The sequence below is a fragment of the Parambassis ranga genome, chromosome 9 (genome assembly GCF_900634625.1).
Source record: "Parambassis ranga chromosome 9, fParRan2.1, whole genome shotgun sequence".
NCBI classification, from domain to species: Eukaryota; Metazoa; Chordata; class Actinopteri; family Ambassidae; genus Parambassis; species Parambassis ranga.
This window is the reverse complement of record NC_041030.1, coordinates 15,796,380-15,824,130: the sequence shown is the minus strand read 5'-3', so window position 1 is coordinate 15,824,130 and position 27,751 is coordinate 15,796,380. Positions and strand designations below refer to the sequence as shown.

The window sequence follows — 27,751 nt, the reverse complement described above, 5'->3', positions numbered from 1 at the left end:
TATATAACCACCACTGATAAAAGTTCTTTCTCTGCACTGTCACAGCCTTTAAGATAGTAAAATTACATTTTCCAATCATATTTGCATCTGTATATTGTCTACTAAAAATTTGCATGTATAAAACACGGGAGGTGTTATTTTCTATCAAGGTATTTATTTGAGACAAATGCCAAGATGGATTTTTAATGTTTACATTTTGCTGTATTACTGTTTCTAAGTACTCTCATTACTGTGTCTCAATCTAGCTATAAGATCAAAGGGTCTAATAAAACTTAACTAACCATTGACCTAAAACTAAACTGACCACTTTATGACACCCTGAACAGCGTTACAGGCATCTACCCAGAGATGAGTAATTGAAACACTACACTTCTGCTTTGAAATTGTAGCCCGGTGGTAAATATTTTAAGCGACACACTCTGATTCAGAAAAACCGGAATGAATGATAGCAACTTTCTGAGCTGTTGTGCAAGTGGGCTTTTTTTAGTCTTCACTTTCATTCTAACTAAGCCTGACATGGACTGAATGTTACCACATTCAACAAACAGCTGTCAAACATCCAGACTCAACTGAAAACAACAGTCTCCAAAATATCAGAAACACCAGCCAAACAGAGACGTTCAAGGAAAATGTAACCCAAAATCCAAAGAGGCGAATAAAAGAGTTTCGTGCACTCTGTCTCTTTTGGGGAGAGCTGTTTTTCTGGCTTTCACTGGTGTTTGGTGCTCGCTAGTAATGAAAAACATGCACATGCCAGAAGAACGCTATGTCCTTACTCTAACCCATAAACTGTGCTTTGGTCACATTACTTTGAGTCTCAGCACACAGCTATAAGACTGAACCACTGAGGGAGATGCAGGTCCTAAAAAAAAAAACGTTTCCACATTTTAACCATGGACATGCTGACTAAAAGAAACTGAATCCTCCATCATTCTAAATGTTTATCTGTACCCACTTTAACAAATGCATAAAACAAAAGGCTCCTTTAAAACAGCTTTGTAAGCTTTCTTTACTTATTCAGGATTTTACTGCAGACAACCTGATTTGCAGTGAGTGGTTCACGTGAAAACATCAATCAGTAAGTAAAAAAAATGTAAAATACACATTGGATATTTTTTGCCCTATTGTCTAACATGTTACGGAAATGTGCTCTCCCCCTAAAATAAAATAACTTCATGTCATTAAAAAAATCTACTAAAAAAATAAATAAGTTTAGCGTAACAAAGTATAATATGTAACCAAATATTACAATGAATGGCTTTAAATGGAATGGCTGTAACATTAAGGGCGAGCGCAAACAGAGATTTCCATACATTTTTTTTTATCAAAAGGAATCATTATCTGGCCGATCACCCCAGCCACCCAAAGACCTGATCTGCTCAAGACCTCTCCTTCCAGGACCAGTTTCCCTCTCTGATCCTGACTGTCCAACTGTCACTAGCCTCCCTTTTCCCCTATTGCTTGATGCTACAGATCCCACAGACTCTGCCTTGTCACTGATAATGTCACTTGCAGAAGAAACACTGTGGGACCCGTTGCTGTGGGATGCATGACTGTAAGCGTAGCTGTTGTTGAAGCTGTATCCATGGGAGCTGTTGCTTCTGTGAGAGTTGCTGTTGCTCTTGGGGAGGCTTTTACCATAGGAAAAATCATCGAAGGACTTATGGCTGTGGAAACTGTGCTCAGAACCTGATGCATGCTGGGTGTTTGGCTTTGAAGATCGTTCTGGATCTTCCTCTCCACCAACAACGGGGTCTGCTACTGACCCTGAGGTCACATCCACTGGCCTGCCTTCATGGAAGGCTACTCTGATAGCAGATGGAGGTCTGGGAGTGACGACGTCAGTCGGTTTTGTAGAGGGATCAGGAAGGACACTGCTTGCCTAAAAATAGATTAGAAATATACAGTAAAAACAATAAAAAGCAAGGCCTCTGTATGTATTGTGTTGAGGTCCTGTTTTTCTGTGCTGCTAAGACTCAAGTAGAGTGCCTTTGGGATGTCATATCATGTTTCATCATGCCTCAAAGGCACAATGCCTATAGACCTCCAAGTATTTAGGGCACACTATATCCTGCAAAGGTTAAGGTTCTTCACTTATTCATAATGCATTCTCTATGGCGAAGTAGTTAAAGCTACTTTTCCAAACTACATGCAAATCGAAACACTCAGTACAGCTATGACAGAATAACAATGCACTAGAAGCAGCATAACATATCAAACTTTGTTTTACATGTCCTTAGCGAAGAGTCAACATCAGTATTTACCTCAACATCAACAAAGTCCCCTTTAGTCAGTGACACAGCACCATCCACTTGTGGCCCTATTGTAGAGGAGAGCTGAGGTCTACCCACAGGCTGGAAGTCTGACCTGTCAATTCCAGCAATTGAAGCTAGCTGACCTAAGCTACAAAAAAAGATGCAGGCAGTTAAAATCAAAGATGCACAGCTGATACATGCAACACTGGAAGGGCTGCTGCCGGAAAGATCTGAGATATAGGTAAACAGTAAATGCAAGTATTATGAAAAGGATTAATTAGCAAGTCTCCTAACTTTCAGTCTCGAAATTATACTCCAGGGTTATTATCAGGTTTCACAGGACATCTCAGAATGAAATAGAAACATCCAACATCACTTGTTTGGACCACATGATTGGTCCAGCATCAGCCAATCCACAAAAGAAGACATGTCACCATTTAAGCACATCTTCATACAATCTTTATGCAATATGATGAACTTCATAATGACCTTGATTACAAAAAAACAATAATATATCAGAACAATCAATCTTTTGGACATGCAGGTAATCCTCCACAGCAGAAGTAAATAAATTGATAAATTAATTGCAGGTGTTAGGATGACTGAGAACTCCTAATTGGCTGTGAGGGTGACAGCAGGCATAAATGATTGTTTGCTCCTGTGTGGTTCCATGTTAGCGCTAGTGACCTTACTTAGGAGGATAAATTATTAGTTATTATCAAGCATCACACCACAGGAAAAAACACAAAAATCCTTGTGTAAAGGACATCTTATAATGAAACCAAAAGGCTACAGTACCACCAACATTACCTCAGAGAAATGGCCCAACAGTATTTTGCAAAATACACCAGTTTCCCATGGTCACAAGATGATAATTTTTTCCTTACCATTCAAACTCATCTTTATACAATCTGATAAATACCCAGTGTGACAGATGCTGAGGCGTGGTTTACTACATGTAAAAGGCTGTCAGGATGCATTAAAACTAATTACAAAAAAAGGAACACAGAAAAAAAAAAACATCTTCTGCTGGGAATCAGTAAAAATGAAAGTGGGATGTGTTGATGAAGATGTGTAATAAGATCAGGGGGCAAAAACACAGAATGGCCACATGCATAATGAAACCAAAAGTGACCAGCAGTTAAATAAAGACCTGGATGGCACAGCTTAAGTCAAAAGAGACAAGTTGGACTGGTCAGTTGTTTAGAGTACCCACCCAGCATCCTTGAGGAGATCCAGGAAGGCATGAAACTTTGTAAATGAGCTCTCAATGCTCTCAAGGACTGCCTCATCATCAAGGGCACTAAAAACAGGTGGTGCTGATGCAGAGCCAGCAGCTGCAAGAGCATCACGAAGTCTGGCATTTTCCAATTCACACTGAATAGACAGAATAAAGAAAATTAAAAGCAGTGTCTTGTTGTTGTTATCGTTTTGATATATCGTAAAACATACTGTAAACATAACCTCTAAGTGCTTCAAAATGAACTGATGGCTGTTGTATTTTAAAAAGTTCAAACAGCTAAATGATACGTGACTAAATCATGCTAGCAGTACAAAGAAAACAACACACACGAAAAAAAACATTTATGTATTTTAAAGCTTTTGATTACTTCCATAAGCCTGGACTCAGCTCTAAGTCTTGCCCTGCGCTCCTCTGCCAGCCTCAGGCGACACTCTTGTAGCTCCATCTACAGGGCAAGCATAAGAGGTTCAACTCAGTAAATCAGTCAGGGTTTAAAATGATAGCTTCTGTGGCAACAAAACTTCAGCTCAACATGACTCACCTGTATGTGTTTAATCTGCCGTCCTGTGATTCTGTCGTCAAGATTGAGAGAGGATGGTCTATGCTCAACTTCCACAGCCGCCTCTTCTTCTTCCCCCTCCTCAACCTCCGAATCTGACTCCACGGTAACCTTAACAGTGGCTGCACCCTGATATAACAGATGCCACTAGTTAGATGACTATTTTTTCCTTTCAGTATTTTAGTGTGCATAAGCATAGGAAGAAAAACATACCTGAAAGTTTCCGTCTGTTTCAGTAACTCCAGGAGGCAAACCTCTGGAACAAAATCATCCAACAGAACATTGCTGAGGTTGTCAATGAATGCTTTAATGTTTTTTGAATCAATCTTCATTTTGAACAGTAAGAAAATTGGCTGGCTAACATCTCACCTCTGGCGTCCAGCTCGTGCAGCAGTACGCCAAGGCACGTAACAGGAGCGGGGATAGGACTTCTGAGCAGCAGCTGAACTCTCTTCTGCAGGAGCTCCTTTATGAGTAGCTACACAAGAGAGAGCCATAAGAAGTACTAAAAATCACAAAGAACCATCACTATTTTTTAACAAGGACACAACACGGAGTATATCAAGGCTATCCTGAATTATTGCTTAATTTGGCAGAAAGTCAAAGACCTTGATCTTGTGATGTGTGCAGTCCTTTATTGTGTCTTTATATGAATTGACTGATGTTTTTTGATAATAAGACACATGAGACATGTCCCCACAAATCAATGTTTTCTTTGCACTCTGCAGGTAGTGTAACCATGTAAGTGCAGAATGAAAATGAGCTCAGTTCTTACCATATCTTGTGATTACTTAAAAGCCAAAATATAAGAAGCAAAAGAGACAAAATATCACACAGTAAAGAGAGTGTCACAGAATCAAAAAAATCCAAGCCTGTTTTTAATTGTTTAGGCATTAATGCAAACTGGACAATTTAAAAACTGGTGTTCTGCTTGACCAGCCTTATTGATAAAATGACAGACGTTTTTGAGAGGAACAAGATAAATGTATACATATACCTATCCTTAACGTAGCTTTTCCTCTGACTTTACTGGCTGGTGCTCGCCTCTTTGGACCAGAAAATCTCTGTGGTTCTGTGGTTGCAGGCTTGATCCACTGGTACTGCTGTGCAACAAGACACACAGAGACAGCTGGTTGCAAAAGCAAAGCATACACCAAACATACATGTGAATACACATCTAAGGATCAGATAAGATAAGCTCCAGAGACTCACCTCTAATGACTGTCCAGCAGTGTTCATTAGTACTTTCTCTATTATAGTTTTAATTATGACCTTGTCTGTGAAGAAAACATATTTTGTTGAGACTTAATTGAGACTTTTGTTTCTTGTTTACAGAGATGTTAAAAAATATACATCATTGGTAGATAATAAATACAATAACATAGTACCATAGTACTTCTACTCTAAAAATAAATAAATAAAGTACTTCTATTCTATTCGTTGTTCAGTCTATTAATTGTTGACAGTATCCAAAAACTTGAAACCAAAAACATCTCAATAGCACCAAACCAAAACCAAAAGTTGCTGGGGTGGCCTCTTACCAACTAAAGGGTTACTGCGAATATCGAGCACACATAAAGAAGAATTTGTCTTCAAGGCTTCCAGCAAACGACGCGCTCCTTCATTGGACAGACCACACCTCTGTAGGTCCAAAGCTGTTCAACAAGGCACCAAACAGAAACAGAAAACCTGAGCAACATTTCTTTTTTCTTTTACTCATCATATTCCTCTGGAATTTGCACTGACCTTTCACCCAGAGGTCCTCGGCTAGTTCCTGTGCAAGAGCAGCAGCACCCCGGTCTCCAATCAAAGTGTTACGGTTAAGAGTGACACGGCGTAGACCTCCCATTCCCTCAAACTGTGGTTGCCGATACCTCAGAGACTCTGCCCATGCAGTTCCATGCCTCTGCATTCCCTGATGCTAATCAAAAAATAGTAACAATTTTTACAAAGGTGTAATATTTTTTTTATTGCAGGGCAAAGTCATCGTAGAAGTGATTTCTGTCTGTAATGTTAATGATTAATTATCCTTACTGCAGCAGATGGACTCAATGGTAGTCTTTAAGTCTTTTAGTAAAATAAAATACAGTACCTTGATAATGTTGGCCATGTGCTCAGCTCCTACCCACGTAAGACTGCAAGCCGTAAAATCTACTGTCCGGATGCTCGTAGAATACTTAACACTTTGGCAAATAACTGAAACATAAGGGAAAAGACAATGCACTCACAATCTTGCAGAAAACATTTCTACACAATTGTTAACTCTAATGAATATACACACCTACTAAACCCTCATCACTGATCGGACAGTTAGCCAGAGACAGGTTTTCTAAGGAAGTGCTTTTGGCCAAACCCTGAGAGGGAATACATAATGTATTTGTAAGGACAGTATGGACAACACGTTACAAGGTTGCTGTTTAATAATATTCACGCTCTGTGTTCACCTTTGTCAGGGTGATGAGGTCCCTTTCTCTCAGTGGAAGTCCATTAAGCTGCAAAGTCTTGAGGCTGGGAGAGACCATCAGACACTCTCTTAGGGCTTTGCACAGTTTTAATGTCATGTCCTTTGAGCGAATGGCTGGGATCTTCCTTTTGAAGGTAGACTTAAAGTACCTTCTATCTGAAAGCAGTGGAGATGTGATAATGGTTATAAATTTTCATTTTCACCAAACTAGCCATTTTCTTCTCATTGTTACTTACCTGCATCTGCAGAGCCCACTTGGTATGTGCTGCTTATTGCAATGTGGTGCAGGTGTTTATTGATGGCTATAGAGTTGAATACTGGAGGCCAGTCAGTGAATTTGAGCCTGTCACCATTAAAATCAAGTATTCCTTTGCCTAGGTTCATCTTGACCGCAGGGACAGGGACCGATTCCTGTCTGGCACAGGCAAAGTCATAGTATGCCATAAAATCATGGGCTCCTTGCCGCCGAATCTGAGCACTGTCATGTACCATCTTGGACCTAAAAACAAAATTATTTTGACATTTATAATGCCATTAACCAGAAAACTTTAAATAATTCAAGGTCTGTTCTGTACTGATGTGAAAATAGGAGGAAATGGACTCATTCATCACAAGTATTGATTGCTACATTGTGATTAATTTATTTTAAAATAAAAAAGATTATTTTATTGTATTTTTTCCTTGGCATGTAGCTCCAACCAAAGACGAAGTTTCAAATTACCATCAGCTCTGTTTGACTATCACGCAACAAACTCAAACATCTTCTATATAACCCACTGATAACATTTAACAGGTCACAGATTCAGCTTAAACATTTGCTAGCGGTTGCTAGTTGGCGTTAGCTTGCTAAGCTCGGCTCCTAGCAACCGTCTGTTACTGAGAAAGAGCTGCAGACAAGCCGTAAGCGGTCATGTCTTTAGCTATACATTCACGCATCATTAACTCATATTTAATCAAAGTAAAGCTATTTTATTTACTTTACCCGAATAATGGCAGACTCTGTCTCGGTGGCACTGTTCTCCAGGCTTTCCTTGACAGTTCTCTGCCAACTTCAGCGCTCTGTTATTGTTGACGAGCGCTCAAAAGTGGCGCTGTAGTGCCAGCAAAGCCTCGCCCACTCCTCTTCTTCGTCTGGCAATATAAGGCTCAATCGATGAGTGCTGCCCCCTATCGGAGCGGAGGTAGATATGTATGCGCTTCTCAATTGAAAACAGCTGGAGGTGCCGAAGATATTAATTAAAACCCATAGGCGTAGCTACCATTATATCAGAGTGCACATAGCCACCTGCTCGTATTCTTATCAGCAAGAATAAAATAAATGTAATGGACCGTCAGGACACAGTGGTGCACTGTATTAACAAGGAAACACTGATGTAGCAGATAAGGCAGTGCATTACTATAAACACATCCACAAGGGTTGTTGTGAATTAAGCAATTTTATAAGCAAGTAAAAATAAAGACATGCATTTTTTTGCAAGTATTTTAGTGTTTCAGTATTATCAAACATATATATATATATATATATATATATATTAAAGCTCACTTACTTATATTGGTTGTTAATTGAAAAGTAAAGCACAATCCATCTCCATCTATAGTTGAGGTTGAGAGTGTGCCAGAGGCAGAGCCATCATGTAGGGCCAGTAGAGGAAGTTCTATTGCTGAGGTGAGTGATGACGGGAAAACTCAATCAGATGGAAATGAGGGAGATTTGCCAGTTTATGTCTCTGTAAATGAGAGAAGGCCTCCGATATGGAGGCTTTGTATAATCTGTTAGTGCAGTGCCCTAAATCTATACTTTCTGTGAATCCCACAGATATAACTGCATCACAATAGATAGATAGATAGATTACACAGGCATAAAATGAAAATACGGCAACTGTATTCATGAATAAATTAATAAATATTAAGTTACAGGCAGAGGATAATAAACAAGAAAGATGCTGTTCTGTCCTTCGATCAGACAAAGCTGTTCAAAATTGTTTTCTAGTTCCATAATTTGAGAATCACAGATGATATCCATACACAGGTCTGATTCAATGTCTTGCAAACTTTATTCAAAGCCTGTCAGCCATGAGTCATACACTACAGTACTCATAGAAACATATTTAGACTGGCTAATACATAAGTATCAGACACTAAATATGATAATGCATCACATGTAACTCCAGAATGAACAAAGTCATGGCCACTGCTGTAAATGTGCATTATTAGGATGAATGAAAGAGGACAGCTGTGTCTGTCAGAGCTGCCTGTGAGCTGATGGTCAGTTATGTACTGTACTTGTTGCTTCATGTCAGGTTTGGTTATGAATGTAAATTAATACAGCACAGTGCAGCACATCGACTTAGTCACACAATCTACAAACCATCATTAGATCATTGTCAGTGACACTGGAAGTTTTAATCAGGCTTGGACGGGGCAGCTACATTTACATTGATGCAGGAGTCACACATTTCCAAAGACCAAACACTAGATGGCGGTATTTGCAGACATTTTTTTTTGTATGTTTGTCCCACTAACATCAAACAAATATTTCAATTTTCTCAATATTAGACAAAAAATAACACAGGTAAACACAAACACAGTTTTTAAATGAAGGTGTTTGTTATTAAGGGGGAGAAAAAAATCTAAACCTATATGGCCCTGTGTGGAAAAAAAATTATTATGTGTGGTCACATTTTTGGAAAGCTGAGTTCAATAACTCTAGCCAGACCTGGGCCTGATTACGGCCACACCTGTTCTCAATCAAGAAATCACTTAAATAGCCTGCCTGACAAAGTGGAGCCGACCACAAGATCCTCCAAAGCCAGATATGCTGCAATCCAATAAATTCAGGAACAAATAAATAACTGAAATCTATCTATCTGGAAAAGGTTATAAAGCATTGGGACTCCAGTGAACCACAGTGAGAGCCATTAACCACAAATGGTCTTCTCCTTCCCAGGAGAGCACAGCAATGACTCATACAAGAGGTCACAAAGCCCCCAAAAATAACATCCAAACAAGTGCCAGGCCTCACCTGCCTCACTTAAGGTCAGTGTTCATGACTCACCCCAAAAAAGAGAGTGGCCTGCATTCTGAGCGTGCCAAGAGCTAACATAATTAGTTGTTATTAGCTAGTCATAATTTAGTTGTGGTATGCATAATGATAATAAGGATTCTTAGCCTTTAGCCTTTATCTGCACTGATAGATGGACATTTTTTTAAAACATGACAGGTGTGAATATTTGAACTGAACATCAGTCCAGCTGATCTCACATCACTCAGATTGATCATTTCTGCCCTCGTGACTGAGCTCCTCCCCAGTCCTACGTGACGTGAACGCAGCATAAAAACGCCCTAGCTGCTGACAGCTCATTGGTCAACGTGGACGCCAATCAAACGCCTGCTTCAGTGTTTTCCAGTAATCCCAGCCCACTCTTGGAGTCTTTGGGAATGATCAAACTACACAGCACGGGACGGTACCCCGAAGATATCGACCTGTTCAAATCTTTACCACATTTTGAAGAAGCTGCGCTTACGGGATAGATATATATATATATATCTATATCACATTATACATCACATCCGCTCTACAACACAGGTAAATGTGTTTTTATTTGTTTTAAAGTAACTGTTTAGCGCTCGTGTCGTATATGGCAGCTATTTGGGCTAACGGTGTTTTTCTAAACATCCCTGGCCTATATGTCTGCGCGTGTGTGGTGACTCGCCTTATTTCAATCACATATGCCATATTCGTTAATAAGATGCAGTGGAAATGACCGAAGACGATTTATTTTGTCACGTATAAAGGTGTTCTTTAAGATGCTGTGACGGTCTCCATCACACTGCCCAGTTGCTAATGCTAATGATGCAAACTGTTCTGTGATGATGCAGTTGGATATGTGCACTGTACATGTTTATAACTAAACAAGCACAAGGTATTAAGTGAGTATATGCATGGTGCTCTCCCACTGTGGTCACATGTATTTGTGATGTACAGTGGGGTGATGGTGTGTATTTCATCGTCATGGTTGTTTTGTTTTTTTTTAGACTTAAGAAGCTTTTCATTTTCTCTGCATGCATCTTTTTTTAACCCACTAGTCTGTTTTTTTAATCTGTTGTTGGTCCATTTTCACTTCAGCTTTCTATAAATAAAGTGGTTTGCTCATTTATGCCCTGCATACACAGGGCAGAAAACAGGGTGGGGATATTATTTCATAAGTTTTAGTCATGAAATAGTACACCCCACTTCAAATGCTGGCAACAGTGAAAGCACAGTATGATTTAAAAAAAAAGAAATACATGAAATATTCTTTTTTTATAGTCCTGTTTCTGCAAAATCATTTAGAGAGGAGAAATGTGATATTAGCCCATCTTTTGTCCTCTTCAACTTTCCAGTAATAGTGAACAGGTGGCTATATGTTCCCATGGAATTAGTCTACTTTGTAATTACATAAGACTAAACCGTTAAAACAGATGGCTGATTTTCATGCTACATACTGTCCCCTAGTGTGACTCAACACTGAACTTTAGTCATCGTAACATTTTGGATTTGTTACCTGGCAGAACAATGGCTACCCTGTGTGGATGTGTTTTTGTTGTAACCAGTCAGTTGGACGTGTTTGTGTCAAAAATAGATCAAACTAATTTTGTTTTTCCCGAATCCATTTGATTGTGAGTTCATATGTCTGTTTAATTTCATCACACAGACACCTAAGCAAACATTTTGTTACACATTTCCAGTTGCTTTCAAGATTTGCATTCATAAAGGATTACAGGGAAAATGGAAGGAAGGAAGTGCGCTTTGGTTGAAGTCCAAAGCTACACGCACACACACAGGACTGAATGTCCCTTTTCTCACTGAGGTCAGAGCACAGGCATTTCACAGGGACGGACTCACTGGTTCGCTCTCCCTGTTTTTCACTTATTCTCTCTCGAGCATCCGGCACTTCGTCTCATCGCATTGAAAGGTCAAACATAATTAGCTGCAACTTTAGCTCATGTTTCAAGATGTCACCACACTTATATAGTACACTGGAGGCCCTGTGCGCTTGTTCTGTTGCTCCTAGTGGTCATCGTATGACAGAATAATGACAGCGCTGCTGAGTGTGGGCTAAGAACAGACAAATATTTTCCCTGAAAACTGGCAAAAGAAAATACCGTCAAGGACTTTGAGTGCATTTGAAAGGTGCAAATGACCAGTCATAGAAATGTTTGTCGACTATTACATGTTGCAAAATACATCACAAATGTTTAGATAGTTATCAACTGTTTCTAAGCTCATCATTATGCTTTCCACAAGTAACCCCTTTCCCTCCACACACTGGTATTTTGGTAGTAATTTTGGCTTTGGCTGCAATTCGTTTTTATTTTTGTCCTGGTTTTGGCTCTAGTGGTATCAGTCTGGCTATACTTGGATGTCTTTTAGACAGCATTCAAAATTTTGATAGATAAGTAGACCTTTATACTTAAGTTTAACTCTTACAACTTTACATACAACTTTTTGACATGTAACACATGTGCTGACCTCACCTTTCACCTTTCAAAAAAAAAAAACATAAAATACGTGTGGCATGGAAAATGTTTATGGTCAATTATGAATATTTTGTCTATTTTAGTGTAAACCACTATTTTAAATATATAATAATTAAAAAAGTTAATAGTTTAATTTGTAACTGACCAGGCCAAAGGGTGGAGTCCGGTTGTCATGACAAGCACACACACTGCAAACACACAACTCAACTTTATTTATAAAGCACAAACAACCTTGTTGACCAAAGTGCACGCACATTTATAAGAACGCAGAAAAGAATTAAAACATATAAAACATTTAAAACAAAATAAAATCAATAAAACTTTAAAAGCCTTAGAGGAAAAAAAATGTGTTTTTAGAGAGGATTTAAAAGCCACAAGAGTCAGCCTGCCTGATATGCACAGCAACTTGTTCCATAGTCTTGGGGCAGGGAGTGAAAAAGCACCTCAGTCACCAAATCACCTCTCAGTTTCATCTTGTGTGTTGTGATGGCTTGTGTAGTCCCTGAAATACAGGAAGCTTGGAATGTTACATAATTACTTAAGTTTAATCCAGTATTTTACTGCCAACTAAGGTTTTGCTAATTAATTCTAAGTAGAAAACATTGGATAAAAATGAGAAATGTCTGCATCACGTGTTGGTAAGCTCTGCAGAGTATAATTTGTGTGGGAGTACACCTTGCTCCAAAAGGCAGCTTTACACAGCTGCATAGTCAAACAGGACAATGTCAAAGCCTGGTGTGGGCAGAGGTGGAAAGTTCCAAGTCCTGATGATGTTTTCTTTTAAGGTGTTAATTAGGGCTGCTGGCATATAGATGAGGTTTAGGCTTGGTTTTTAAGTAACATCAATGTTCTTGGGCTTTTTGTAGTTTGTGGTTACATTTATCACAGTTACAAGGACAAGGACCAGAGCTCAGCAGAGGCATATTGATTTGTGTGTTGGTGTGCATTTGTAGCTATCAGTTTCTTGATGAGATTTCCCAGAATCTACAGCTGTTTTTCCCGCTTCTCAACCGTGCACTGTTTTGCAATGTTTTTTTGTGGACTCAAGGGGGTCATAGGATATATTGGAGGTTGCAGGGAAATAAGCATGCAAAATACCAGCCCATACTGCTGTATTTGTGTTGAGCCATTCCTCTGAATTCCATCTGAAGGTGATGCTTTTTGAGGCAGGAACTAACTTAAAGAAGACTAAAAAAAAAGCCAGCTGTGAAAAGACTCAAACACACAAGGTTAACAAAAGCACCCAGTGTTCTGATCTAACCAAGTCAAAATGAAGAAATTTCATTAAAACTAACAAGTTTAGTGGCTGAAAATAGTCACTGGTTAGAGACTCTGTGGTATCAAGTTGTTACATTAGATTCAAGATTCAAGATTCAAGAAGTTTATTGTCAAATGCACAGCACTTTACAGTTACACTGAGCAATGAAATTCTTACTTTGCGATTTCCCTTCATATGACTTTATACACAACTAAACTAAGATTAAAAAAAACAGGAGACTTAGGCATAAGAATAAATAAAAATACGAATAAGCAATAGGAAAAATAAAATAAAATAAGCAAAATGTGCAGTTCTATGTACAGAGGGTGAAGTGTTATCAGTGTTTAAGGTGCGTTGTTTGCATATTATCATAAACATGGACAGGAAAATCATTTGCTTTGCAAAGAAAACAAACTGGATAACCCTGAAGTTCTCACATGTTAACTTCATGCCTAAACAGCAGACCAACATAATATGTGAAACTACTAGAAGGGTAGGAATAACATGTGATTTAAATTCCTTCTGCTGCTGCAGAAACATTTAAAGGAAAGAAATGTTTTTCAGCAGATGCTTGGAAGTCTTTATATCTTCACACACCTATTTCAAGTGTACTCTTGTTATGATCATTGGATTTTGCATTCTTTAACCAGAATTTTGATTACAAAAGAAATTAAAGATATGAATAACAAAAAGTGTTTACACCCCCTCTATCCTATAGGTAGGTGTACTCTCTTTCCCAAACGTGTTTGTGCAACTTCAGGTGTTGTCATAGCTTGTCCTGGTCCTTGGCACCTTTACAGTTCTCAGCATTTACCAAAAAAAGGACATTATATCATCCAGCATTGTTTTTTAAATGTTGTGCCTGGATTTGAAATCAGTTTTATTCTTAATAGCTCTTAGCAGAGGTTTATTAAATGCTTTATCTAGTTCTGTATATTTATGATAACTATCAGCAAACATACACTCTGCTGTAACTATATTGTAGATTGCCGACAGTCTTGCCTGTTTCACAATTCGGCTTCAGGGGTGAGACTTGTTTATTCAGTTATTCAAAACAGGCTTTGCTTGTGGTTGTGGTGTTACTGTAATGGGCCTGGTACTTGTTGAGATCTTTGTTTTTCTTCTCACTACTAAACTTTTTGAGTCCTGTCCCAGCTTGTATTTCGGGGAAAACCAGGTGAACTGTGCATCCCTGGTGACAGTTTAACACACTAAAGCAAAGAATTATATACGGTACACAAACCTGCACATGCAGGCTTGGTCAAGGTCAAGGGTTGGTAAAAGAAATGTACTATCAAAGCACGATTTTCTGTTTTCAGAGAATTACATAATGTACTTGCTTAGTCTTGATCTTACACTCTTATTTTAGTTTGTAGAGTTGAGCAAATATATCTTGTTTAGCAACATGTATTCCTGTTGTTAAGTCCAGTTTTTTTATTGTATTTAGCTACAGGAAGCATTTAACTGACAGTGGCCCTAGTGGGGCACTTAAGTTTGCAGGGGTGGCACCCCTGGATTAAATGCTTTATTTCTTGCATTTTGCTGAAGATGTATTACAGTTTTGCTTTGTTACGATTTGGCAACATATGTACTGTAGCCTAATTAAAATTGACATTACAATTACTTTGAAGAAATTTGTCAGGTGTCAAAACACAAAAGATTTAGCTTTCTAAAGCCCTCCTGATCAGCTCACTGAGGCCCTGGGCAAAAAAGCTGAAAATCTAGAAAGCTTTCATGCAATGTTTTATTATAAAAGTATTGAATGACGATTGAAAGCTGCTCCCTTTTTGTAAGTCTTTGCTCTCATTGGCTATCACCGAAAAGACCCCACTCTCCTTTACTTGCTTTAAAATTGTAGCACATACCATTTTTGCCAAGCATTGGAGAAGTTCATTTGGAGTAGTATTACTTGTATATTTGGCTTTGCGTTGTCCCTTCATCTTTTTGGCCACCAAAAGATTGCACTCAGCTGTGATTTGTAACATCTCTCAAAAGTTCCCTCAATGTGTCCTCTCTGGGCTCTATTCTGTGCTGCTCTAGTACACCTGCAGCTGTTTTTTATGTATTATGTGTTCTTTATTTAGCTTTTCAACTATGGAAGAGTCTGTTTGCTCTACCTTCCTTTACTCCTTTCAAGCAAACATTGCATTTATGTCACTTTCCGATCTCTCATGCAACATTATGTACCATAGTGGGTTGAATGACCTCCTCTTATCACCCTGGACAGTTTTTGGAAAAACCTTCAGGCGTGGTTGAGTGGGATCTGCTGTAAAATATCTGAAAGTCACAAAATCCTGGATATTATATCATGCATTTACATATCTAATGCTTGTAAATGAGATATGCATAATACATTTTATAATAATTAATTCCACTGTGTCATATTTGTCACAATAATAAATAGGTACAAGAATTACCATCCGATGCAAGGAGTGAATAAGGAAATACACAGACTGCAAAGTTTCAGCTTTGGTTTGAAAGAGGAACAGTTTAACACAATAGGCCTACTATATAATCAGAATAATCTTATAGGGGTTTATACTTATGTAGCAGCTTGCACTTGTGCAGTGCAAGCAGCAACAAGTTTGTCATTCATCTCTTTTACTTATTTGTGTGAAACTGAGGTCATACCGAAAGTGGTAGTTATACACGCTACAATGTTCAAGACAAGATCTTGTGTGTAGCAGCATTTTTACACAAGGGCTAGACACTAGCATTGCATCACATCTAGCCCAGAGCCCCTGCCAGAGTTTTTTTTCTGTTTATACAAAATGTGGGTTATTTCCTGGCAGTGGCACCATCCCCCTTGGCATTGCCTTTAGTTTTGAACCTCCACCTGAATTGACAGCTGACATCAGATAAGATAAGATAAGATAAGATAAGATATTCCTTTATTAGTCCCCCTCAGGGGACATTCACAAGATTTGGAGCAAGCCTCCGGGCTCTTTAGAGTGGCTCTCAACAGCAAGACCAACAGCTTCACAATGGTTGAGGACTTTTGATTCATCAGCTGTACTGTAGGATTCCCCTTTGTATAGTCTTTGTATTCTAAGAGGTCTTTATTGCATTTATGAGATGTTAACTCTTTTTTCATTTTTCTGCTCTTTCTCACAGGGCTCCTTTGGTCTGCGTCTTAGGATGTTTAGCAGGGTGTCGCTGTAGTGGAGGGGACCATCACTTTGTGATCAGAAGACAGTGACTCAGCCAGTTGATCGTTATGCCTCCCTTAAGTGTCATTCCCCAATCAAAGCCTAACTATAGGCTTGTCTGGCTCATCTGTGTTCTCCTGGGTCTCTCACTCACACACAGTCATGGCAAAACTGGTAAGAACCAAACTTCACTGACAAAAAGATAAGATAAGATAAAACTTTATTAATCCCGAAGGAAATTCTTGTGCCAGAGGTATCAAGTCACAATAAATGCAGTTAAGTACAGAGTATAAGTATAAGTGTCACTATAATCCAAAAAAAGAGTACAGTACGCAGTATGAGCACAATATATGATACATGGATACAAATATGGAGATGTAAGGTGCTAAGTAAACATAATATAGACAAGTGGAGGGAATGACAGTGATGCCTGACATGATTATCTAGCGCTTCTCCCTACAGAAAGGGGAGGAGTTATACAGTCTGATGGCCACTGGCAGGAAGGACCTCCTGTGGCGTTCTGTGCTGCTCCTCGGTAGTCTCAGTCTACCGCTGAATGTGCTCCTGTAGGACAGCAGTGTGTCATGCAGGGGGTGAGAGGTGTTGTTACGAATACTGAGGAGTTTCCTCAGTATCCTCCTCTCCGTCACCTCCACCACAGACTCCAGCTCCACTCCCAGCACCGAGCCAGCCTTCCTAATGAGCTTGTTGAGTCTGTTGGTGTCGGCCGTCTTCATCCTGCTGCCCCAGCACACTACAGCGTAGAAGATGACGCTGGAGACCACCGAGTGGTAAAACATCTGCAGCATGGTCTGGCAGACGTTAAAGGACCTGAGTCTCCTCAGTAGATACAGGCGACTCTGTCCCTTCCTGTATATTGCCTCTGCATTTGTGGACCAGTCCAGTTTGTGGTCAATGTGGACACCCAGGTATTTGTAGCTGTCCACAATGTCCACGTTGGTACCCTTGATGCTGACCGGGTTTGGGAGTGTCTGGTCAGAAGTCAGAGCAACTGGTCTGTTGTCGCTGTGTGTGCTTGGATGTTTGGTCTTGGGCACAGGAACAAGGCATGTTGTCTTCCACAGGGCAGGGACAGTCATCAGGCTCAGACTCAGGGAGAAGATGTGCTGGAAGACCCCACACAGCTGTGTGGCGCAGTCCCTGAGTACTCTGGGGCTGAGTCCGTCCGGTCCTGCAGCTTTTCCCGGTCGTAGGCGACTGAACTCCCTCCTCACATCTTCTGTGGTGATGGTAACTGTGGACACAGAAGAGCAGAGAGAGAGATCTGATGGGGGGGGGTGGGGGGTTGTTAATGGAAGGTGGGGTAAGGGGGGCAGGGTGATGTTATTGATGGGGAGGTGAAACTGGTTAGTATGGTTAGGGGGAGGGGGAGGAGGAGGAGGTACATTGTTGTTATCGACAGGTGTTAATGGTGCATCACAGGGAGGGGGAGGGGGAGGGTGGTCAGGGAGTGGACTATCAAACCTGTTGAAAAACAGGTTCAGCTGGTTGGCCTCCTGCAGATCTCCATCCATCAGCTGGTCAGAGATCCTATTGTGGCCGATGATGGTTCGCATGCCACTCCATACCTCCCTCAAGTTGTTCCGGGCAAGTTGGCTCTCCAGCTTCCTCCTGTAGCTCTCCTTCACCTCTGCCTGGGCCCTCCTCATCTCCTCATCTCCTCTCTGTCTTCTTTCTGTTGAGTGATGCCTTGATGTCCTTTGTCACCCATGGTTTATTGTTTGGAAAGCAGCGTATTGACCTGGTGGGGATTAGAGAATCTGTACAAAAATTAACATATTCTGTGATACAGTCTGTGAGTGTGTCTACATCCTCACCGTGGGTGTCACAGAACACATCCCAGTCAGTCACCTCAAAACATCCCTGCAGGGTCTCCAGGGCTTCCGGTGTCCACCTCCGTACAGTTTTGGTGGTCACCGGCTGCCGCTGTACTGCTGGTATATACTGGGGTTTGAGGTGGACTAGGCTATGGTCTGATCTGCCCAAGGGAGGGAGAGCTATGGAGCTGTATGCCTCTTTAACATTAGCATACAGTAAATCTAGAGTTTTAATTTCTCTTGCTTTACAGTCCACAAACTGCTTGAAAGTGGGCAGAGTTGATTTCAGATTAACATGGTTAAAATCACCAGAAATCGCTATGAAGGCATTAGGGTGCTGGGTCTGAAGCCTCGTGGTCACAGAGCTGATGACGTCAGTAGCCCGCGACGCCTCAGCCGAGGAAGCAATGTAAACAACGAGTACAATGGCGTGAGAGAACTCTCTGGGCAAATAATACGGACGTAGACTCACCGCTAGCAGTTCAATGTCCGGGCTGCACACACGCTCCTTTACCGTAACGTGTCCAGGGCTGCACCACCGGTTGTTCACGTAGAGCGCAAGTCCCCCTCCTTTCTTCCTGCCGCTCTCGGTGCAGTTCCTGTCCGCCCGTACCAACTGAAAGCCGGCTAAACTCACGGTAGAGTCCGGTATGTTTGCGTGCAGCCACGTCTCTGTAAAGCACATTTCAGACGCCTCACGAAACACACGCTCGCTCTTTGTGAGAGATGTTAACTCTTCCATCTTATTACCCAGTGATCTAACATTACCCATGACGATAGAAGGAAGATACGGCTTGTATCTTCTTTTCCTCAGCTGTCTTCTTTTGCCCCCTCTGCTTCCACGTTGTTTCCTTCTTAGTTCTTTGGGGATTTCGTGTCGCTGGCCATACATCCCGCTGTGCTGGAGATTCATCAGCTGATCCCTGGTGTAAACAATGGAGCCCTGGCGTGTTTCCGTCACGGCCGAGACGCGGCATGATAAAAGTGCTCCAAAAGCGATGAAGACCACGAAGAAAGTCAGAAAAAGACGCATTATTGCAGTGCCTGACCGCTTATACTTCGATTTAGTACGAAGTAGAGTGTTTAGAGTAGGAATAAATTACGAAAAACAACTTAATACACCCGCGGTGTGCGGAGCTTCTCTGGTATGTGGTGCTGATGCAGTTGTTAATTGGAACTGTGTATACTGTAATCAATAAATTCTGTCTTGTTTTTTTTTCTCACAGTTCTTACTGTACCCCAGGAGGTGAACCTATCTTCAAACATGCAGTTACAGCAGATATCCATATCCTGGTTTGGAGGACAAGCCACGACTTTTGACCTCATCATTCTAAGAACTGAATTCAATGAAACCGTGTTCTATGTAAGATCTTTTTTTTGGGGGGGGGGGGGGGGGGAATTCATTGATTCACTTCTCATCCAGGCAGCTTGATTGAATCAGAATAAGAATTCCTTTTCATGAACTCTTAAGAAGTCCAGTTGCCCTGCTTCAAGCTATTGAATGAAAACTGACCTGAATGACTGAGACTCTTCATCAACATGAACTGTGTACATTATCTATAATAAGATACAAAGTTAGATTGCTGAAAAATGTTGTATTTTATAGATTTTATATGATGTCATATGTCCCTTACTGTGTTTTCTGTCTGTTATCTGTAGGGCACAGTGTCTGTGGCAGTGGATCAACTGAGTGGCCGGCACCAGTGGAACTGGACCTCAGCTGAGCCTCTGGAGTGTACATCCCTGTCCATCAAAATACGCTCAAGAGATGGACAGACTACAAGTAAATGGAGCAACACTGAGATACTTCAAGGTTAGAAGGAGAGTTATTATATCAACTTAACTCAAGTTTCATATATTTATCTTGTTGAGATCTTAAAAACAGACAAATGACTTTTCTTTGATATATACTTACAAATAAAATACTTATTTCCTCCTTTTGTTTTTTATTGTTTCTCCATCTATTCAGGTAAAGATATCCCAAGCAACCAAGGTTCCAATATGTACCCCCTGGACAGAATTCTACCTGTGGGGGCCAACACCACCTTCTGTTGCATTGTGGAAGAAGGGAAGGAATTTTACAGCATTAAGTACAGCCTCACAGACATAAATGCGACACGGATAAGCAGGCGAACATACGCCGCTACCGTGGTTAATCAATTACCATCTGTCACTTCGGGAACCAATGTCGTTTGTTACTTGGATCAGAAGATGCCGCGGACTGGAACTGTTGTTTTTGTTGGATGTAAGTTGGACACATGAATACAGAGTGTGAAGTGTATAACAAAGAGTGATGGGTGTGACTAAGAAAGTAACTTTTTTTGTGGTTTCTATCTTCAGATCCCCCACTACCCAGTGATTTTGTGTGTGAGACTTATGACCTAACTTCAGCTGTGTGCAAGTGGAATGAAGGAAGAGACACTCATTTGTATGGCAAACGACAAACACGTTACCGGGTGAACAACAGGTACACAACCACACTCATGAACACAGTTAATTACTGACTATGCAGGAAAAGACCTCTTAGCATTCATTTACTAAAATAATGTGACACTATTATAATACTTGGATATGACTTACTTTTAACACATCTCTGATATGTAGGTTGACTTCTCATGAGAAAAGGATTTATCATAAGTATGTTTATACTTTATACAAAAAATCTGTTATCACGAGATTATTCTAGGTTACAGTACACTTTAGACTTAAGTGTACCTACCGTACATTGTTGGTCCTATGAGCAGTTTCTTTAAAAACAGGAAAAGGAGAGGCAGAGCAACACACAATGCACATTGTATAAGTGCATGGCAAAATAATGGGACACTCCTGCAATAAGTTATATTGTTGCACATGAATTATATTATACATGACAGAGACTTTGAGAAGGAGAGTGGGTGAGGGGTGAGGTGGCTGTGGGTAGTACTGTGAAAATACGTGTCAGTGGTATGAATAAGGTGGAAGGAGGCGGGGGGAAGCACTTAGATAACACTGGAAGTCAGTATGCTGTGACAAAACATGTTTTGTAAGTGGTATGAACAACCAACAAAATGAAAAAGCTTAAATTATTTTTTTCATGGAGTACATGGAGCCAAAGAAATAATTTCAATCTTTTTAAGGGTCATGTGTGCCCCACGTTGTGTGTCACCCTCAGATGAAAAAATATAAAGCGTGTAGACATCTCTGTGGAAAATCATAAATCATAACTAAGGTGGCATTAATGGAACGATGATTTGTAGCGATGATCATACAGTGTCACTTTGTCTGAATATTTCTGAGTTTATCCTTCTGCCTTTCACTTAAAATTACTTTGTATAGAAAAATCTTCCAAGCGGAAGAAGTTGACAAAAAATATGAAGCACTTACTCAAAGTAACACATTAGCTACAGTGTGTGTGTGTTGATGTAGATTCTCAGTCATCCAGGTCATCTTCATTCAAAAGGTTGAAGCGAGGCCACTGGACTGAAGCTTGGAAACTTGGCCTGAAAACTCCACGTCCAGTTGCCTTACTTCAGTGTCTATATATGATAGTAGATTGGCTCTCTTCCAGACCTTTTACAAGAATGGCCTGAAAGCCAGCCAGAATGGGTTTGAACCTGTGTGTCCTTGTTTGTAGGTCATATTAAGTATCTAAGTGATAAACTGTTCTGATTGCAACATTTTCTTGTTTATTTTCTGTGGTTGTTTAGAAACTGTTCAGAGCAAAGCCCCCTGCAGAAACAGAAAGCATGCAGTGTGCCTCAGTGGGAGGGTAACTGGACACTGGTAGCTGTGAATCCTCTTGGCCAGTACACCCTCACTGACTCTGCTGAACTTAGTCACAGAGGTAGGTAGCTCAAGGCTAGCACACATACCACTGAAAAAAGACATCCTGTTTATTAAATATATAATTCTCTGATCACTTTACTGATGTTGTGTGACACTTTCTCCTCAGTGTGTCCGGTAGCACCAGTTGATCTAAACCTATTTGCCCAAGCCTGGAATGCCACTTTACTGTGGCAGTGGAACTACGCTGGCTATTCGTCCCTGGCTCTTGTCTGTCAGGTTGAGCTCACCAACAATGGGCACAAAACTAAGGTCAGTAGTTGGTGGGTTGGGGGTATACAGTATTTATGTCTGACTTACTTTATAACCTGGCATGTTCATGCATTTGTGTGGCTTTTTGATGTACAGAACAGTTCATAACGTTTACTGTGTGTGTTTAGCGTGTCTCCTCTGGCGTGGGTCTACAAACTGTGGTTCTATCGGACCTGCATCCTGATGAGGATTACAGTGTTCAAGTACGCTGTGGTGCCCAGCAGAATTTCTGGAAGTGGGGAAACTGGAGCAAACCACTTTCCTTTAAAACCCACACCTATGGTAAGATGTTTTTTTCTCTGTCTTTATTATGTTAATTTCTACATGCTAACTGAATTGGCACTTGTAATAGTGAAACAGCAGCAAAGGTTTCATTTTTGGGTTGTTATATATTCTTCTGTCTTCTCTCAGTTCCTGATGCTCCTGATGTGTGGATGTGGAGGAATAGAGACAACACTGGGCAGGTCATTTGGAAGGTACCGTAATCCTTTTTTCCAGTCGAGTTGGTCTCTGACTCCCCCCTTTCTCTTCTCACTAGCTTGACATAAAAAGGTTGACCTGTAACTATTTACCTCTCAATATCTGAAGAGTAAAACACCTTTTTCACAATAGTCTCTTGTCTTTTTTTCAGCCTTTAACACGAAGACAGAGCCATGGTCAGCTCACTGGTTATGAAGTTACTCTCTGGAATCCCAAAGAAAATCACACAGAAATCCTGTCATCTAACTATGATGCTATGCCACTCAACTTCACACAACTGGCTTCTTTCACAAGTGACAACATTGTCATAGCAACAGTCATTGCAAAGAATGCTGATGGAGAGTCTCAACCCGCAAATGTAGCTCTACGTTTGACAGGTAGGTGGAAATGGAGGGGGAAGCGTGTTCAGAATTTTTGAAAGTTCGGGGTATATGGCATACATTTCATCTCAAATACATACATACTGCACATTTGTTCCCTCAGTTTAGTTTTCCTGACTTGAATTCCTGAATAAGCTACTGCAGTAAAAATGTTTTTGTCTTTCCAGTTACGGCACCCATTCCTGTATCCAGGACTGCTTATACAGACAAAGGTTTCCTTCTGTCCTGGCAGAGCAATGTTAACTCCACCTGTAGTTATGTGGTGGAGTGGCATGATGCCTCCTGCTCATATAACTGCCCCGTGGAGTGGATCAAGGTGGCTGCTGGAAGCACTAATGTCTCCGTAGAGTCAGGTATAGCAGATATATCAGATATGTTATTCCTCTTCTGTTCTTGGCTGCTTAAATAATAATTAGAATCACAATAATTGCAAGTATCTGCTATTACCACCTGACTAATAATATTTCTCTCTTTGTCATCAGCCAACTTCCAGCCAGGTGTGAGATACATGTTTTCTCTGTACAGCTGTCCCTCTGATTCTGCAGAATTGCTGCAGCACTGGCAGGGATACACACAGGAGCTGGGTAAGGACAGGACTGCACACAGAAAGCCCATTCCTTTACAAAAATCAAAGGCTTTAGAAAGCATACTCTATTGCAGACTCTCATTCCTCTGCTTATTCAACCCACCCTTCTATGTTTTCTTTGCTCCCTTGCTGCTTCCACAGTCCCTTCCACATCAGTCTCCCTGTCAAGCACTCAGCTGGACTCGGATGTTCTCCTTACCTGGGGAGAGATCCCACTTGTCTCCAATAGAGGCTTCCTCCTAGGCTACAATGTTTACATCAGTAATGGCAGCCAGCTCTTACTTCTAGGTACATGTACAGTTCTAAAAGGGAATCATTAAAGATGTTTTTACAGAAGTAGAAGTGATTACATTTTTTTCCAGTATGTGTTGTCTAAAATGCAATCTGTATATCCTGCTGAGCTCACTTCCCTCTTCACTGCTTCCTTTATTCTATAAACAGCCAATCTGTCAGGCGCTGATGAAAGGAGCTATAGAGTAAAGGGTCTCTCCAAGGGCTCCTATAAATTTACTGTTAAGGCCTACACTTCAGCAGGCGAGGACACAGGCAGCACTGCCTCCATAACAGTGGAGCCATATGGTAAGTGAATTTATAGTTGACCAATTAACATATGTGTTTATTATACAACATATTACCTTTTAACACATTAGATGTTAAAAGGAAAAAATGCCATCTTGGTTGAAATCTTAACATTTGTTTTTTTCCCCTCTCCTAACAGCTGATTGGCTGATCCTCGAACTTTTGGCTTCTTTGGGAATCGTAGCCTTGTTTCTGGTCATCGTCACCTTCATCTGCTACAAGACAAGGAAATGGTGAGAATGTTATGCTTCATAAGTAATGTGTGTTTTGAAGTCCGTGTGCGCAGTTGAGCTAAGAGAATGTTTATCACACTTCACAGTATATGCATCACATTAGAATTAACCTTTTGCTTGTACTAGGGTAAAAGAGATCTTTTATCCAGACATACCAGAACCCAAGCTGCCCAGTGACTGGTCAAGGACGCAGGTACATTATCAGCTGAATCCAATTTGACCATCTTGACTAAACCTGTTGTTACAGCTTTATTGCTAATGGATATAAGGAGAAACTAATAAAGTGCTTACATTTCTTCCAGGGTCCATTGGATGTGAAGCCACCTCCACACAGTCGGGTCCATATTGTTGAAAAGCCTAAGTGGGATTCTAGTAAAGAAGCGCTTGTTGTCATTCCTGAAGAAGAAGAGGATGATGATGGGCAGGTCATGGGTGATGAGCCAGTTGACACAGATGAGCCCACATCATTACGCTACTACAACCAAGTGGTAGATGAGCGGCCCATCAGGCCACGCTTTCCCGACTCCTCCACTTCTTCTGCATCTTCTTTGGATTCAGCACACACTGATGTGACTTACACAGGGATTCAGACATCAGGGTCTTCTTTGGTCTTCCAGCTGGAGCCTCAGGGTTCCTTTGAGGGTCACCAGCTACAGGCTGATCACTCATTCAGCTGTGGAGAAGGGGGTTACAGGCCCCAGATGCAATCTAGAGCCCAGGGTGATGATATGGGCCTAGCATCACCTGAGCCTTTCCTGGAGCCCGAGGTGGACAGTGCTGGAGGATACAAACCCCAGAGCTCCTGGCAGCTGGACTCCTCTGTGGATGCTGGGGAAAGAGTTAGCCTGACTCCTTCTCTTGGATCACCCACCTCTGTTGCTTCTACTCAGTTCCTCCTCCCAGAAGGAGAGGAACAGGCGGAGGCAAAACGACAGCCGTCTTCATCGGCTGCAACCTGGTTCACTAACCTGCTGTCTTCCACAAAACCATGATATCATCTCATTATTGCAGCCAGTCCAGGGGGTTTAACATAAAACCTTTGTTATTATTGTTGCCAGTGTCATGTATCAACAAGGTAAATATCCCTTCTGTTGTAACACTGCATTGTTCCTGTTGCACTTTGACAGCAGGCTAATGATGCTTTTTAAGGTCTTTATATCAAACAAACATGCAAAAGTCACAAATCTGTATATTTATATGTCAAAGCATGTGAGACCGCAAATCTCTGAAAAGGATTTGTTCATACTATCACCTTATTTATTGCACACCCCTGGAAGCCTGGTGGCGGTTGTATCCCCTCACTGCCTTTGCTGTGACATGCTCCAATGGGCATTTCTCTTAATGGCATATCCTGTGATTCAGTTTATTGTGTCCAGTTTTTAGCTTGCATTTCAGATGGTTTTATTTTTTTGTGTTTTTTTTTGGTATCTTTACTATACCACAAAAGAGAAAACCCAAACACGGCACCATGTCAACAGATGAACACTGACGGGGAAAGGAAAAGGTATCGATGGTGGTCCGTTGTTGGGGGTAATCTTGCCTACTTCCAAGACAGCTGGTGAGCCAATGTAAGGAGTGGATTGTGATGGTCACCAGGAGAAGTAGTAACAAATATGTTTGATCAATGAGATGTTAAATGAAAGATGAAATGCACTTATGACAAAGAACAGTCTTTATTTTACACAGATACTGGAATGGTGCTCTGCAATGGTCTGGAATAATGTGGGGTGACGAGCCCTTTATATATAAGCTACAACTGATGTAATTTAATGAAAGAACACACAATGTTACATCTTAAGTTTTTATTTGTCTTCCATTAGTCCTGTAGAGTCTTTTTTTTTGTCTTTTCCTGTTAAGAAACACATTTCAGTTGGGCCAGTGTCCTTTTTTTTTTTTTAAATTTTCCTCAAGTTAATGACGCGTTTGGGATTGGACGGGTAATGAGTGTTTTTAATGCCTTGATGAAATGTTAATGCTTCCAGTGACTTGCACCATTTTACGTTTTCACACAGAGCCTTCCTCCAAATGTTTGTTAAAAATAAATATATCTTCTGGTAATACAAATATATAATATACCTAAGTGTTGCTGCTCAGCCATCTCTGTGTATTTGTGTGGAAGAATTCTGTGGTTGCTTTTCTTTTAAACTTGTGAGTCCGGCAATAATGAATTTCATATTGAACAGAGAGCTGATCCTACACTACATATTATGTATTACATTTTACAATTTGTTTTTGGTTCAACCGTCTTTTTGTTGTTTGTTTTTTGGATTGGATGAAGGGACCATGGAGAAATGATGAGTTTCCAGGAATGTTGTTGACAAGAATGTATAGAGATTACTTTGGTCACTTGACAGCAATTGAGCTTCTCTATACTGGTGATCGTGATCACTCAGTTATGGTATAGGTATGTGCTGTACATAGATACGCCTACATTTAGGCTTCCCAAAAGCAAAGCTTGTTCTTTGACATATAAATCCAGTTAACAGGATATTTTTGTTTCAGGCCCGGGTTGTCTGTGTGGCAGAGCCTGTGGGTTGATGTTTCTCAGTGCCTCCAGCCAACAAGCTTTAAATAAAACTACTGTGACATAAATAATTATTTAGAGTGACTATATTGGATATCTTAGCAGATAACAGGCAGTCAGTACTTGACTACTAGGTGAACTATATCCCTCCCTTTTCTTTGTCTTGTAGAACTGATCTCAGTATTTGTTCATATTAAATGAAGAAAAAATTATAGCTTCAAATTTAGTAGCAACCAAAGCGCGAGGCAGGTGTAAGGGGTGGATATAGTTTTGGGTATTTAAATATGGCTGCAGATGCTGCAGGTTGTGTTTATTTGAAGCATGTTTTCTTGAACTGTGTAAAATGATTTTTGTGTTTTTACATCAACAAAATGGCACCTTTTAATTTCCCTCTTTTGCAGTTAACCGTAACTGTAAATCTTTTATTTTGTTTACTTTTATTACCATCAAAATCTTATATTCCCTGTACTATAATACTGACAGTACAAGTGGTATTCTTAAGAGAAAAAAAACTACACCGTATGAGATTAATAAAATGTGTACTTGTTGTGCGCTTAAACACATAAAAAATGTTTATGAAAAGTCATATAAACTGAATTAGAATTGTGA

At 40.4% G+C, this 27,751-nt stretch overlaps 2 protein-coding genes across 3 annotated transcripts; one reads left to right on the top strand and one right to left on the bottom strand.

The window, feature by feature from the left end:
- Positions 1-984: 984 nt before the first annotated feature.
- cep78 (centrosomal protein 78) lies at positions 985-7,630 on the bottom strand. 2 transcript variants are annotated; one of them, XM_028415346.1, is made up of 16 exons: positions 7,504-7,630; positions 6,758-7,020; positions 6,502-6,677; positions 6,339-6,411; positions 6,150-6,253; positions 5,804-5,978; positions 5,599-5,712; positions 5,270-5,334; positions 5,055-5,160; positions 4,427-4,535; positions 4,271-4,313; positions 4,040-4,186; positions 3,866-3,943; positions 3,472-3,632; positions 2,265-2,403; positions 985-1,882 (listed from the first exon to the last, which is right to left on the bottom strand). In XM_028415346.1, the coding sequence occupies exons 2-16, from the start codon at positions 7,011-7,013 to the stop codon at positions 1,325-1,327; spliced, it is 2,304 nt and encodes a 767-aa protein (XP_028271147.1). In that variant the 5' UTR covers positions 7,014-7,020; positions 7,504-7,630; the 3' UTR covers positions 985-1,324. The 2 variants fall into 2 exon arrangements, with proteins under 2 accessions (XP_028271147.1, XP_028271148.1); XM_028415347.1 differs by having other exon boundaries at positions 5,055-5,157.
- A 2,278-nt stretch (positions 7,631-9,908) lies between these two features.
- On the top strand, positions 9,909-26,510 carry lifra (LIF receptor subunit alpha a). Its single transcript, XM_028415345.1, has 18 exons — positions 9,909-10,107; positions 16,414-16,622; positions 19,513-19,649; positions 19,946-20,099; positions 20,256-20,531; positions 20,627-20,753; positions 21,973-22,109; positions 22,218-22,360; positions 22,489-22,642; positions 22,772-22,836; positions 22,992-23,217; positions 23,388-23,573; positions 23,703-23,804; positions 23,948-24,094; positions 24,248-24,385; positions 24,525-24,618; positions 24,745-24,811; positions 24,921-26,510. Exons 2-18 carry the CDS (start codon positions 16,517-16,519, stop codon positions 25,608-25,610), a joined length of 2,949 nt encoding a protein of 982 aa, XP_028271146.1. The 5' UTR covers positions 9,909-10,107; positions 16,414-16,516; the 3' UTR covers positions 25,611-26,510.
- Positions 26,511-27,751: the final 1,241 nt, after the last annotated feature.

Coding starts and splice junctions, on each gene's coding strand:
- lifra (XM_028415345.1), top strand. CDS start 16,517: ATGCCTCCCTTAAGTGTCATTCCCCAATCAAAGCCTAACTATAGGCTT. Junction 22,361..22,488: donor ACAATGGGCACAAAACTAAG/GTCAGTAGTTGG, acceptor GTGTGTGTTTAG/CGTGTCTCCTCTGGCGTGGG. Junction 24,619..24,744: donor TGCTACAAGACAAGGAAATG/GTGAGAATGTTA, acceptor TGCTTGTACTAG/GGTAAAAGAGATCTTTTATC.
- cep78 (XM_028415346.1), bottom strand. CDS start 7,013: ATGGTACATGACAGTGCTCAGATTCGGCGGCAAGGAGCCCATGATTTT. Junction 4,314..4,426: donor GCACGAGCTGGACGCCAGAG/GTGAGATGTTAG, acceptor ATTTTGTTCCAG/AGGTTTGCCTCCTGGAGTTA. Junction 3,944..4,039: donor GGCAGATTAAACACATACAG/GTGAGTCATGTT, acceptor CTTGCCCTGTAG/ATGGAGCTACAAGAGTGTCG.